This window comes from Uloborus diversus, chromosome 4 (genome assembly GCF_026930045.1).
Source record: "Uloborus diversus isolate 005 chromosome 4, Udiv.v.3.1, whole genome shotgun sequence".
Lineage (NCBI taxonomy): Eukaryota > Metazoa > Arthropoda > Arachnida > Araneae > Uloboridae > Uloborus > Uloborus diversus.
Window position 1 is genome coordinate 175005591 of NC_072734.1, and position 15020 is coordinate 175020610.

General features: G+C 30.6%; 1 protein-coding gene across 2 annotated transcripts in view; it reads left to right on the forward strand.

The window, feature by feature from the left end:
- The window catches only part of LOC129220089 (secretory carrier-associated membrane protein 1-like), a 42237-nt gene that overhangs the window by 16934 nt on the left and 10283 nt on the right, over positions 1–15020 (forward strand). For both annotated transcript variants that reach the window (XM_054854428.1, XM_054854429.1), the window contains exons 5-7: positions 6686–6814; positions 10557–10716; positions 12563–12664. In XM_054854428.1, coding sequence (XP_054710403.1) covers positions 6686–6814; positions 10557–10716; positions 12563–12664 — 391 coding nt within the window. The remainder of the gene's footprint in view (positions 1–6685; positions 6815–10556; positions 10717–12562; positions 12665–15020) is intronic.

Genomic DNA, 15020 nt, shown 5'->3' on the forward strand with positions numbered 1-15020 from the left:
ATATTTTGACTGTTTTTTGAAAAATAACACCTTAAAATCCATATGTTTGAATTTCTGCTATCGAGCGTGAATGCTTCGCACTGATCATCTAGTATATAGATGAAGAAGAAAAAGAAACTAAAGGACAATGTTTTTGCACAATACAATAATTTTAAGGTTGGAACTACAGTTGACTCTCACTACAACGCGTTTTGACTTACGAGAATTGGATATAACTCGATTTTTTTCACCAGTAAATAATTTTAGACCTAACGCAAATTCCTCACCCGCAACATGAAAATTTTCAGAAGGGAATCGAGGTGTGGAGGTATTGGTTTTGTTAGTGGCTACTAGAAATATATTTTTGTAAATGCAGGGCATAAAACTGGTCAGTAAAAGTTAGTTAAAGTCAGAATTTTAAAAATTGGTCAGTATTTACAGAATTTAGTCAGTGAAGTCAGTTTTTTTTTTTTCAGATTTACTAAATTAATTTTAAGAATGTGCATTGCCAATTTTGTTTTCATTTTCTGATAAACTTTTAAAAATGCCAAAAAAAAAAAAAAAAAGCAATCAATTGCTAATATAATAGCTCAATTTTGCTAACCTGGTAGTCTGTTTTACTTGATAAAAATCTTTGCTAATCTTTTATTGGATTGGGATCATTTAGTTTTAGGGTCAATCCATTAGAAGTCACCCAGGCCATGTTGCTAGACATTTTTGATTTTCCTAATTTTTTTACTAGTTATTTCTCATTACTAAGTGAGTTCAAAAGTGTTGAAAAAAATTTTTTTAGGCTCATACTTTTTTTACGTGCCATTTTAAGTTTGCTTAGTAGCCGTTTTCGGACCGAAAACAACTTTTACTTAAATGCATCTAACTTGGTTAATTTTACAGCTGTGAAGACAAAATAATATCTTACATCATCAGAATGATGCCCTAGATATGGTTTGCTTGCAAAATAGTATTTAAATGTTGAGAAAGGGGAAGAAAAAAATTCACAACTACAAACTGAAAATTAGCATAAAATACGAGGTTTTAGTGCTGCAAAATTAGTAAAAAGAGGTGAGTCTCAGCTCTAATTTTATTTTCCTGTGTAGATATAATATAGGATTATTTGTTGTAGAAATTTTGACCAAATTTAAAGTATAATATCTCAAAAGGGACTGAGTGGAAAATTATGAAATTGATACAGGTAACACCTTTTATGACATGAAAATATGATAACAGTTTGATGACTGAGACTCAACTGGTACTAGAGTTCGGTTATGCAATCTTCTAAATGTGTTCTGAGTTTTAAGAAAAAATGTTTTTAACTAAAAATTAACAGGAATAAGTGTATAATTTATATATCTTTTCCACTTTGTATTTCAGAATTTTTTTTAAAGTTGTTTTCCACTGAGTTTTCAAAGAAAAACAAAATGTGAATGAAAAACTGCTCTCAATCACTTAATAATATTTTAAACAGATGCAAGATTTTTAATTTATTTTTCTAGTTGCAGAAAAGTTTTATTCATTATATAAAAAATATAAAAAACTAAACTTTTAGTAAAAATTTGTACCAAATTAGCTGTATATTATGTTGCTGCGTATTACAAACTAAGCTAGTATCTATTTCACTAAGTATGATACTATTTTTGTTACCCCAAAGTTTGTTAATTTTTTAAGTTTTAGTCAGTATTTAGTCAGTATTGGTCAATATTTTATAAATTTTGGTCAGTAAAGTCAGTATGTTTGATCCTCCAAACAGTTTTACCCCCTGAAATGGATCTTCATCCCTTTAGCATCACTCTTAGCATAAGTTCCCACACCGTACTAGTCTGAACATAGCTTTGTTTGTGTATACAAATAACTTCTCCGCATTTACCGTATTTCTTCCATTCTAAATGCGAAAGTTGATGAAATATGACACCTAAGAGCACTGTTTCATCTAAAGTTTGCGAAAACAGAAACAAAAAGTTTCTGACAATTAAAGAAAAGCTAAAGATTTTCAATGTGCTTGAATAACTAAAAAATGCATCGAATGTAGCACGCCAATTAAGTATGAGTTAATCTTCTATTGTACAATTAAAAGTCAAGAAACGGAAATCCGTAAAAGTTTGTCGAGTAGTGTCTAAGCAAAACACAAAAATTATGAAAATAGAAGCTGCTCTTGTATTGAGAATTAAAGAAACTAGGAAGAGGGGTCTTGCAATAGATAGAAACGCTATAAAAGAACTGGCGAAGCAATTGTATTTTAAAATATATAGAATATTAAAAAATATATTAGAAATCATCAACATCTTCATTTTTTAAAGTTACAAATATCATTAATGGATCTACTGCGCAGTATTATTATAGCACATCATTTTATTATTACTACATACTGTGCGTCAGTGGCGGCTCGTTACTATGGGCCGGGTGGGCCAGACCCACCCGACAAAACAGCGCATAATTAGATTTTTTAAAAATGATTTCTGTGTTTAAAGTTTTAAATAAAATCAGGGCATGAAACTGATCTTAAATTTCTAGCATTCTGCTAATCGCTAATATAAGAAGAAAGTGTTCCTTTTCTATCAAATAGTGACAGCGCTTTAAGAATGATTCTTTAGGCCATTTTAACGGCGGCCCACAACTTAACAAACTGCGAGCATTAAATCAAAGTAACGAAGGCGGCAAGCGACATCACCCCGAACGATGGGCCATGGGCCGGCTCCCCTCCTGCCCCCTTGAAAAATATCTTCATCCAATAGCAATAGTAGAAGCAATGAGAGGAATGTGTCTCGTCTCGCGTCGCTTATACAAAGTTTCAGTGAGGCGATTGGCAGAATTTTCAGAGCCCAGCCCACGTGGAAAGGAAAAGTTCTCCACTCGCTTTCTCTTTCTCTCTCTTTCGATTTAATCCATTTTTTCCTTTCCTTTAATCTTAGACGTCTCTTACTATGAGATACTGGGATTCCCACTCATTTCATTGCATGTGATGTCCATTTTAATTTGCTTATTTTTCTTTATGGAACTTAGAGCGCATTCTGGAAATTTCTGAATGGACATTTTATTTTCGAGAAGGCGTTTGCCATTTTTTAAGTTTCAGTTTGAATTTAGGTTCTGTTGGTTTTCAGTGTCGTGCTAATATAATAAGAGTTAAGACTTAATATTTTTGAATTAAAAGCTGCACCTAAAATAATCTTCATTGAGTGAGATTTTTTTCAATTTTCTTATAAGCTATGATATTTGGTTAAAGTAATAAGTCTTAATCGTGTTGGCCTTATTGTCATGCCTTTTCTACGCTAGATTATTCTAACGCTAGGCAAACCTAAGTTATTACACAATGAAAATTAAAAGTAGTTTAAATTTCTTATAAAAGGAATACATTGGTAATTAAGTAAACTGTGTTTCTAGAAAAATTAGTTACCAGTTTTGTAATTTGATATATATGAGGCAGTGAGAAGCAAAGGGATGCAAGTGGCAAAATTAAAAATTTGGAGATAACCAGTGCAAATGGTAGGTGAACCACTCCTCTGTCTTATGGCAAGAGATAGCACTAGTAGCCCTGGCAGGTGCTGCTCTACAGCATGATTTAGAAGAAAAAAAATCTATGAAGGAAACCTAGGAAATCCCTTCCTAGGTAGGCTAGGAAGTTACCTTTAAACACGTTTCACTCAAAACTTGAAAATGTCCACTTACATCCTTTTGCTTCTCACTACCTCATATAATAACGAAGCATGTTAAAGTGAAAGTTAATGCTGCTGCATGATCCCAGTCACAATCTAATTTTTGCTATTCTGTATGGGAAAAAGGAGGGGGGGAGGGGTCTTATTGGTCTTCATTGCCTTATTATTTGGCATGCCCACCTTAGTTCTCTTCATTTTATCTGTTTTCCTTTTTCTTGTGAAAACTTTATACAATCGTCAGAGGCAACCCGACCTTTTGGGAGGAGAGTGGTTGAGTTCTCAATTCTCAAAATGAAACTCCGAACTTTACCGAATAATATAAATAAAGCATACACACATACTACAACATAATTAGAAGATACATTAGGCCTGAAAACAAGGTTGGCCAGATCAGACCCAATTGGGTTGGACCCAATGGGTTTTTTTGAAAAAACCCATTTAAAAAAACCCATTATTTAGTCCCCTTTTGGGTTTTTTAAAATTTTCTAAGAAGTTTTTTAAAAAATTAATTAATTTAAATACTTTCACAATTTAAAATTCTTTTTTATTTGTTCTTACCACAGACAATGGGCATAAAAAATGAATTTTGAACTTTAATAGTATTTCTTAACTCTTAACGGCATTAAAAAAATACTTCAAAGATTTAAATAAATATATTTTACTCTTTTCTTTAACTGGTCAATAAATAACTCAAATTATCTTGACTAAGTCCTGTGACGTCTGATTTTATCAATGATTGTACAGAGGAAACTACTCTAGCTAAAAGGTTTTCATGTGAATTATTTTCTGCAAACCAACACGTCACAAATCTCGAATAAACAAGGCATATTTTTTTAGAAATTAACAGGTTTTACAAACGGTCGGACAGAAAACAGAATAGGATATACAGTATTTTCATTATCTTACAACGAAAAAATTTAATATTTCTCACTCTATACACAGAAATAGAAAAACAGGCAACATAAAATTCAAAGAAATGTCTTGATTGAGCTGGAATTCAGTAAAAAAGGGATTTAAACTACTTGAGGTTCTACAGTAGTTTTGCATGACAAAATGAAATACCATAAAATAAAATGCAAAAAAAATGTAATTAAAAACGAACAAACGAACGATAGATTTTATCACTCGAGAAGTAACTTTGCCCTAACTGTTGGTAATCATGGAAACTAAAAAAAATCTGAAACTTCACCATTCTTGGGTTTTGTTGTCTTTTTTAACTTTCTTCAGAAAATGCTAAATTTTCCAGCTGTTTTTACCCCAAGACAATTTTGTGCTTTGTCCATATACTTACGCTACAATATGCTACAAGCACCCCACATTTTCCCTAAAAAAAAAACAAAAACCCACATTTCTTTTTTAAAAAAACCCAGCTTTAGTTGGGTTTTTTTTTGGGTTTTATTTTAAAAAACCCAAAAACCCCGGGTCCATGGGCTTTTTTAAAAAAACCCGGGTTTTTGCCAACCCTGCCTGAAAAGCTATATGGACTCCAAATTTGCCAAATAAAGAAACTTTTGGGAAGCCACAATGATCTCCATCAGGGCGCCCCTCATAACAGCGGGCTCACCCGCCAAATTAAGCGACAAGCCGCCACTGCTGTACTTACCGTAATGGTTTATTTTATGTCTTCCTTTCCCTTTGATCACTGATTTTGTGTATTGTAAAAGTATTTTATGTTGATTAACACAGCTCTTTTAAAAATAGAAATAAAAATTCAGTTGTGTATGTAAGAGGTATGTAAGGGCAAAGTAAAGTTAAGGAGTGGTTTAAAACAGTTTAAGTAAGTATGTTTAAAAAAAATTTACACATACCCTTTTCCACAAATCGAAATTTCCACTTATGCAAGGGGTCTTGGAACGTATCCCTCGCGTAAGTCGGGATTCGACTGTGTACTCCTTTCATTGTTAGATAAAATGCACAGAACAGTTATGCATGCACTATGAAAATGGGTAAATGAAAAATGAAGAATCTTGAAGAATTTCTTTTCATGCTAATACGTTTCTGAAGCATCAGTAAAATGTGCTCATGCACATGAACACAATCAGCGAAGGAATGGTGACTTTTCTTATCAGTTGGTGAAATAGAGTATTACGTTTTTAAAATTATTAATTAGGTTAAAATGATCTGTGTTGGGTTGTAGAATTCATTTAATCACTAAAATATGCAATTTAATCTCCATATAGTAATTGGTGGGTGATTATCTTCTGGTCTACTGAAAAATCCAAACAAATATCTCATCTTGTTTATGTACACATGCATGTTTTGTATTTCAGTTAAATTTTATAGCTTGCCTGATGCAATGGTAGGTAAAATCAATCAGTCAGCAATGAGCTGGGGGGAAGAAAAGTTAGCCAATTAAACTCGACACTTTTTGCTTTGTATCAATCTAGCAATCAAAGGCGGGGGGGGGGGGGGGAGTTGAAAATGAAACATTAAGCTTACATTTGGATGCTTGGATCTCAGTAGTAATTATTATAAATAAAGTATAATGAAAATAGAAAATTTAAATCAACATAGTTTTTGTTCTTCCAAAATGCTTTGAACATTGAATGCTCTGAAGTTCAGATTTGCAGTGCAAAAGTGCTTGAATACCTATGTTTTGATGTTGAATGTAAGTGAAATGAAAGAGAGGGAAGCTCAACAGAGGTAAGCACTGCAACCAAAGGTCAATTGTACTGATAGAAATTCAAATGTGACAACCTGAAGCAGCTTCCAGGCCCACCTAAGCTGGTCCTAGTCAATTTAAGGTCAAAGGAAGTTTTAAAATAGACCAGTAACTGAAGCAGAATGTTTTGATGTTACAAGAAGCTCTTTCTTTGATGCAAGGAAATAAAACTCTGCCACAATAAAAATGGTTCTGACCTGTACATTATTTAATTGTATTGATGAGGAAAAACTCCCTCCCCTATTAACACATGTGTGCTATTTTCATTGCAAAACCAAATTTATTTTGTGTAAAGATAAACCCTTGCCATACCCTTTTAATATCTCCATAATAAAAATCATTCTGAAGATGTATAAATAGCTGACTATATTTATTTTGCTTATCCCTTTTTTTTCAGCTAGAGCAAATAATTGGCCTCCATTACCAAAGACATTTTGTGTGGGACCATGCTTTTACCAAGATATTTCAGTTGATATTCCCCTTGAATTTCAAAAGTTAGTCAAAACTATGTATTATCTTTGGATATGTAAGTAATTTTCCTGTCAACATTTTTTCATTTTAAAATGCCTAAATAATTTCTTAATTGATACTCCTGTGTGTGGTTTAACTTTAGGTTTCATAACTGATATGCTATTATGCTATCAAACTAATTACTCTTGTTTCTTTGAAGGGTATTCAAACAGGGTGGCGACAGATCAGGGAAAAGTCAGGGAACTTTATTAATCAGGGAAATATCAGGGAATTTTGAAAAAATAACAAAAAATCAGGGAAAATTGCTTTTATGAAGAAAAAAATTTTTTTTTTTGCTTTACAAAATTAAGTACTCTAATTCCCTACGCATTTTCCGCCAATTATCTTTTCAAAAAAAAAAAAATTAATGAGGTGCGATTATACACTGCCGCATATTTGTTCATCTTTTTTCCTCAACGTCAAAGTATTGAATCTTACTTATTAGCCACAGGATGAACTTCCTAAGATTGCTTCTGTATCTGTTAGGTTGTTTATTTTACCTCGCTTGAAATTTCCTTTTACGCTTTCAATGCTACGTAAAATAAACAACCATACCGGCAAAGAGGAAGCCTTCATTAATGCCTTAGCTCCTTTGCCTTTATTCCATTGTCTCGAAGTAATTAGCGTACTGTAATCACGATTTCAGGAAGAAATGTTTGGCTTTTGAATTAATACTATAAAAGCTTAAAAGTTATTACTTCTTCGCATTTTTAATTTAATTGCCAAAATTGAACTTTCAATAAAAAAAACTTTGTTTTTTGGCATTATCCTATTTGTTGTCACCGCAGATTATAAAGGTTTTCTTTTCTTCAGACTTAAGTGATTCTTTAATTTTATAACCAAGTTGTATTCTTCTTTTATATATTTTGAAATTAACTAATTGCTTTTTTTTTTCTTGCATTTCAAAGTTGTTTGTTACAAAAGCAATCTAGGATTTTTTTTCCGTTACATACTGAAATCATTTGAAATAGAGTTAACTTGTGTACTTTAGTAAATATATATATTTTTTTTAATTGTTAAAATGCTGTATTCATTCATTAAAACACATGTTCTTGATTAGAGAAAAGCTCCCTATGAATGGATGTCAAATGGTTTCATCTGTTTTGCATAAATATGTCAATTAGTTATATAAGAATAACTACATTATTTCTATTCTTTCACTATTACTTGTTATTCTTGCTACAATTATTATACTGTTTGAAAACTTAGTTCAAAATAATTTGAATTACTTTTTAGTTCTATCATAAATCTAATCACATATGTTTTTAAGAGTAATTTTAATAGTTTCTTAAAATTTTTATGCTAAGTGGTTTCTGGAAGTAAAGTTTTTTTTTTTTTAATTTTAATTTCCTATAATCTTTCCACATAGAAAAATTTAATATACTGTTTTGTGGGGGGGGGGTTTTCGTCAAAAAAATTGACTTTATGTTTTTTTTTACCATTTTATTTAAAAAGTAGCATCTTTTTAAAATATATCTTTAGTTCGACAACTTAACACAATTTAAAACGTTTAAAATACTTTATTTTATACAAACATACGATGGATTTCAAGTAGAGCAACGAAAGAAAACCATTATCATTGGTAACGTAAATCAGGGAAATTTTGTGAACTAAATCAGGGAAAAGTCAGGGAACTTTTTCTCACAGTTCCTGTCGCCACCCTGTCAAAGTAATTACTATTATCATTGCCCTTGTTCCAAGAACCAATCAAAGGTTAATAATTGCCCTCAGAGACTGACATTGCATTTAGTTTAAAGAAATCATTATTGTGCATTGTTTAAAGAATGATGACTTTATTGTGTATTTAAATCACAATTATTGTCACTTAACTCATTTTGTGAAGTAAATATTTGTATTTTATTTTTGTATTGAACTGCATTAAAAACAATATAGATGAGTTTGCATTTTGTGAAAAATAAAGTTTTCTATAATCATACAAAGTTAAATTTTCTGAAATGTTCACAAGTACAAATATTTCCTCAAAAGTTTGAGGAGAAGTAAGAAGCAGCGTAGGAAGTTAGGGGTATCGCTTCACAGTTTGCGATTCAAAATGCATGAAAGATGGTACAATATCATAAATTGCATCAAAAATTTTGCTATGCAAAATAATAGTAATAATAATTATAAATAAATAAATAACTGATTTTTTTAAATATGTGTATGACAAAACTAGATGTAGATGCAGCCTACTTAATGATTTTAGATGTCTGTTTCTTATTAATGAACAGGGTGCAAACGGTTTTAATTTTTTTAATGGTATAAATTTACTTTTTAAATTTTATACCCTAAATATTCCTACATTTGTAAAACTACCCATCTGCACCAGTTCTTCTGTTTTGTAAAAGATAAGTGATGAAAGTTTGTAACTAAAGTCATTGTTCAAAACTTTTTAAATGCACATTGAATATTACATTTCTTAAAGCTTGTTTGTTTTCTTGTTGAAAATGTAATTATGCAAATGTTATAAAACTACTCTTGAATTTTGCAGATCTGCTCCTCAATATCAGAATTTAAACAGCAGTAATGCTTCTCAAAATGAAAGTTATTTTTCTCACTGGGCAAGATTAGCTGAGATACATACAATTATCTCAGGACCACCTATTTTTATTTGAAACAAATTTTAAAAATGTACATTTATATGTTCATTATAAGTTCATTCAAAGTTCAAGTATAGTTTCTTGTCCTAGACATACTTGATGTAATTTTATTTTCAAAATATTTTCCAACGATTATTAATAATTGGTAATGTGGCTGATTACCAATTACTGCCCATTAGTCCGTGCACACTTAATAGGTACCATACACTTTAAATGTTCTTCTTGGGTTGTGAAGAGGGGGTAATTTTGCAAAGAAATGAAATAAAGCCCTTTTTGAGGGTAATTTATGTAAAAATAAGTGCTTCATGCTTAGGTTAGATGGTCTTAATATTTTTATTTATTTATTTTTAATTTTTTGAAATTAATGTCTTGTACTGTCTGCCTTTCATGAGAAAAGCTCCCGCCGTCAAGTCTGAGCCAGTCTACTACCATAGAAACGGACTTCGTTCATTTTCTGCAAGGGTTAGCAGGAAGGCAGACTAAACAGCTGTTATAACCAAATTTTGAACAACCTAAAAAATTCAAAAATTAAAAATTCCCAACTTGATTCTATTAATTCGCACAAGGGTGTATGAAGCTGAGAGTGCACACTCAATTCATCACGCCTATGAGTGTACTGAGCACAAATATACACGCTCGCCCACATCTGGACAGCTAAGCTTTTTAAAATTAGTGTAGTTGTAGAGAAAAGTCATAATGTAGAAAAAAGCAAGAAAAGCACTACTGTCTGTCTTTCACGAGAAAAGCTCCCGCCGTCACGTCTGAGCCCATCTGCTGCCATAGAAACCAACTTCGTTAATTTTCAGCTACTGTTAGCAGGAAGGCTTTTTGGCGCTATTTCGCCACTCGTCTGCTCGCCTTTGTGCAGTCGTATGGATTTTTCCAACATTAAACTTCTCTTGGAAAAATGAGACGCGCCTCGTTACTATAGCAGTAGACAGGCACAGACATTTCGTCAGTGGCTTTTCTTGTAATGGTCGAACACTAGACATTTGGTGAAAGTTTTATTGCTACTTGTAACATACAAAGCATTATTTGTTGACTAATTCAAAGAATAGTAATGCAACAGTGGTGTTTGCTTAACATATGTATTTGAAAAATAATTCGCCTTAGAATTTTTTTCATTTTAAAGGTTTTTAATCATAGTTTTCTTCCTTGTAGATTATGCTTGTGTATTGTGCCTAAACATGTTGGGATCTCTTGCTCTTTTGATTTCTGGAGCCGGAAGTGCAACCTTGTTTGGATTTTCTTTGTTGGCATTTTTCTTATTCATTCCACTTTCATTTGCATGCTGGTTCAGACCACTTTACAAAGCTTTCAGGTATAAATTTTCATTACTGGTTTCTTTTTTTGGTTTGATAACTCCATAATATTCTTCGTAGTTAAATGTCATACTTTAAACAAACCAAACTTAGCTAATTATTTCTGGTTTGAAACATTGAGGAAATGAAATTGAAGTGTTGGTGTTTTTATAACCAACTTCTGAAAGAATGGATGTTTTCACTTTATTTTAAATGTTCATTTGTGTATGAATGCTAAATATGCATTCATTCTCGGTTCAATAAATAATAATTGTAGTCCAATGTACCACATCCAAAGAATTTTGAAATTTGTAAAAAAGAGGGTTTTAAAAAAATTTTATTGCAGTAAAAAATATGTTATGCCGGGTGATTAAAAGTCACGCAACATGTTACAAAATGTTTTATTTCAAAAAAATGATAATTTTAAATGCAAATTATTGTACTTGCTGGCAACACTATACTTTTCAGTATGATACACCATTTTTTTTTTTTTTTCATACTCATGCACACTGACATTTTCAGTATGTCATGTCAAAAAAACTTTTTCCAAGAATTAAACAATTTTCAATTTTAAGCAAAATTTTTTCAACTCATTCGTTTGAAGCCATTGTTTAGTTTTTCAATTATTAACTTCCAAGTGTTTCTGTGCCCAACAAGACAAAAATCTATCAATAAATATCTGTTTTTTAAGAAGCTGGAAATGTTAAAGACTGTGCCAGCACAAAATAGACAAGTTGAACTCTTTTGAGTTCAAGGAGTCTCAGAAAGCTGGCATTACAGTTAGATTTATCATATGGACTTCTCACAGAGCTTTGAAGAAATTGTAGTTTCATGCTTATCATGTTCATATTATTAATGAATTGAAAGCTCCTGATCAAATTAATTTAGTGTTGATGGCTAAGGATGTATGTTGATCCAAGGATGATCAAATTAATTTATTGTTGATGGCTAAAGATGTATGTTAATATATGGATGATCAAATCAATTTATTGTTTAAGGTTATTGATGTAAATAGAAGTTAAAAAGGGGGTTCCGTGTTCTTTATAGATGAAACCTGGTTATTTATTCTCACAGGCTATGTTAGTAGTTAATATACAAGAATTTTGTTCACTGAAAATCCACACTTTAATCGTGAACCGATTTTGCATTCGACAAGAATTTAATCCTGGGAGAAATTCACCTTAACCACACTGCAAACAAGAAGCTGCTGAAAGTTAGTGTGCATGGAAAATGAAAATGGAAATGTTATGTTGTTCCTAAAAGTAGAGTATTGCCAATAAGGTCAATAATTTGTATTTAAAAGTATTAGTATTTTTTAAACAAGATATTTTGTAGCAGATTGCATGACTTTTGGGTCACCCTGCATTTTGCCAAACAAAATTTAATTCTAATTTTCCAGAAATCAAAAGCATATAGTAGTTTAGCAAAATATCTCATTTCAATGATTTAAAATAAGCTGGTTAGTATGTTTTCTGTTTGTGAAAAGTTCCCAGTTTTCAAGCAATTATTTTGATTAATCATAAAACAAATTCCAAGCATGTGTAATTCATAAGGAAGAATAAATGACCATTTTATGTCATGAAAATAAAAAATATATTGACGTAGTATGGAGCATTTGTTGAAGTCATAAGTGCTGTTTCAATGTTTAGCATGAAAAAGATTCAGCTTTCAAGGCATTTTACATGTTAGTGAGGCTGAAATATATATATGTATTTATGTTTGCATTAACATTTAAAGGTATTGGTTAGCTCATTTTCCTGCCTAAGATGTTATGTGTCAAAAATATTTTTAAAAAATTTCAGTATTTTCATTTATGTTTTTTAAATGTTTAATGTGTAATCATTCTAAATCTAAATGTTTTTGTAGGTCCGACAGCTCTTTCAACTTCATGGTTTTCTTTTTTATTTTCTTTTTCCAATTTATTCTGTCAGTGATATATGCAATTGGAATTGATGGTGTTGGGTCTTGGTAAGTGTTTTAAATTCATTAGTTATAGAATTTAGTAAATTTTATAAATTTGATGTTATTTGATGAATAAATATGTAATTATCAGGGATTTCCAAACTTTTCTGATTTGCGGCACCCTTTGAAGAATTATAATTTTATCATGCCACCTTAATCTCTATCAGGGTTTATTGAGTTAAATCAGCTTGATTTAAATCATGATTAAAATAATAATTTAAATCAAGTGATTTTTTTTAAATCATTGATTTATATCAATTGATTTGAATTATGGGATTTTTTTAACAAAATCATTAATTAAAATCAGTTTACTTTACTTTTATAAGTTAATTTTGCATTTTTAGAATGTATTGATCTAAATTTAACTAAACTGCATTATACTATTTTAACTTCAACAGACAAAACTACCTAGATTCCTCTTTCTGTGTGTGTAACAGATTTTCACTCTGTATTGCTTTTACTCCAAAATTACAGTTTAGAACAAAATAAAAATTTGTAGTTTTTCTTATACACTATGACCAATATAGTTCAGAAAAGTAATTGTTGTAATTCATATTATTTTACACTAAAAACGTACATGATGATAGAAACTTTATCTTTAAGCAAAGCATAAAACAAAATCACATCTTATCTAAGCATTATAACGTATTTATAAATCTTAAAATATTATTGAATAGTTAGATAACTTATCTTAATTTTAAAAGTAAGTTAAATGGATTCATCTATTGTATGAAATATATTATGTTTATATATGTAAAGTAATTGATATCTGAAAACTTTTGAACATTAAAAAAAAAAAAAAATCTGGTTTAAATTATAAAAAAAATGATTTAAATAAAAGAAAATCTGACTTTTTTTTTTTAAATCAAAGAAAACGTGAACCCTGGTCTCTATCCAATATAGCGGATACTTCGGGGCATCTCTCACCTCTCCCTGCGGCACCCACTTTAGGAACCCCAAATCAAGAGTTGTAACTATTCTCAGTTGTCCATCTTTTCCTATTTTTATTATTATTATTATTATGTTTATAATTTTCTCTTTAAGTATCTTTATTCAACCTTGTGCTAGTCACCTTCGAACATTTTGAAAGTTCTAATTTTCACCAACAATGGTGATAATTGTCTTTCAGCTGTACATCTACAGTGAACTTGTGCTACAACAAAATTCGACTTACGTGGAATGAGAATAGCGCAAGTAACGAATAATAGAGCTAACGCAAATTCCTGGCTTGCAACACAATAATTTTTGTAGGGAATCATTTTTCTTAAGTAATGGCTTCACTGGTGGCTACTAAACATTTGTTTCATTCCCGTAGCATCAATAAAAGTGGAAGTTCCCAAAAGGTTCTAGTCTAAACATTGCTTTGTTATTGTATGAAAATTAGATACAAGAAAAGTGAAGATCAATATATCATTTTTCTTCTTCTTCCTCTTCTTCTGACAAGTTACTTGACTTTGTGCTGTCAAGAAAAGAGTAATAACGATTTGATCGTGCTGCATAAATCACTCTTTTTTTTTTTTAAGTTATAACTATAATTACTGTATCTACTATGCAGTACTATTATAGTGCTGCATTTTATTATTACTACCTACTGTCAGGGTTGGCAAGGTTTTGGACACAATGGTAAAAACCCTGGTTTTTACTGTCCTGTCCGAAACCCTAATGTCCAAAACTGTCCAAAAGTGTCCAAAACTATATTTTTAGAAAAATTGTATTGTGTGAGAAAACATCAAAAATAGAATAAAATGTATCATAGTATGTTTTATATTAAACATTTATTCAATGAGAACATTCAACTTATTTATGCAGCTGTTTTTAATCTAGTTACATAGAAATTGAATTCTTGATTAAAATTTCAATTTGTATGAATGAGTAGATTTATTTTTTGATAATAGTAACCAAATTTCCCTATGTTTATGCATGTGTGCAGATGAAAGCAATGTTGGTAAGGTTTTTATCATCCTGTTCAAAACCTCTGTGTCTGAAAGTGTTCAAACTTTAAGAAACTATATTTTATGAGAAAATATCAAAAACAGAACAAAATGTGTCAAAATTATTTTTTTGACTATTTAATATATTTATTCACGGTGAACATTCAAGTATGGTAACTTATTTATACAACTGATTTTAATAGTCTAGTTATGTAGAAATTGAATTCTACATTAAAAATTTCAATTTGTATGCAGGAGTTTTTTTTTTTTTTCATTTACCAAATTTTTCGACATTTATGTATGTGTGCAAAAGAAAGTGTTCAAAATGTACTGCAATAATCGACTTAAATGCAATAAATAATATTTTTTTTTTGCACCTTAATATTGCACATAACATTCCTTTGAGTTACAAATGGAACTGAAATTTGTTG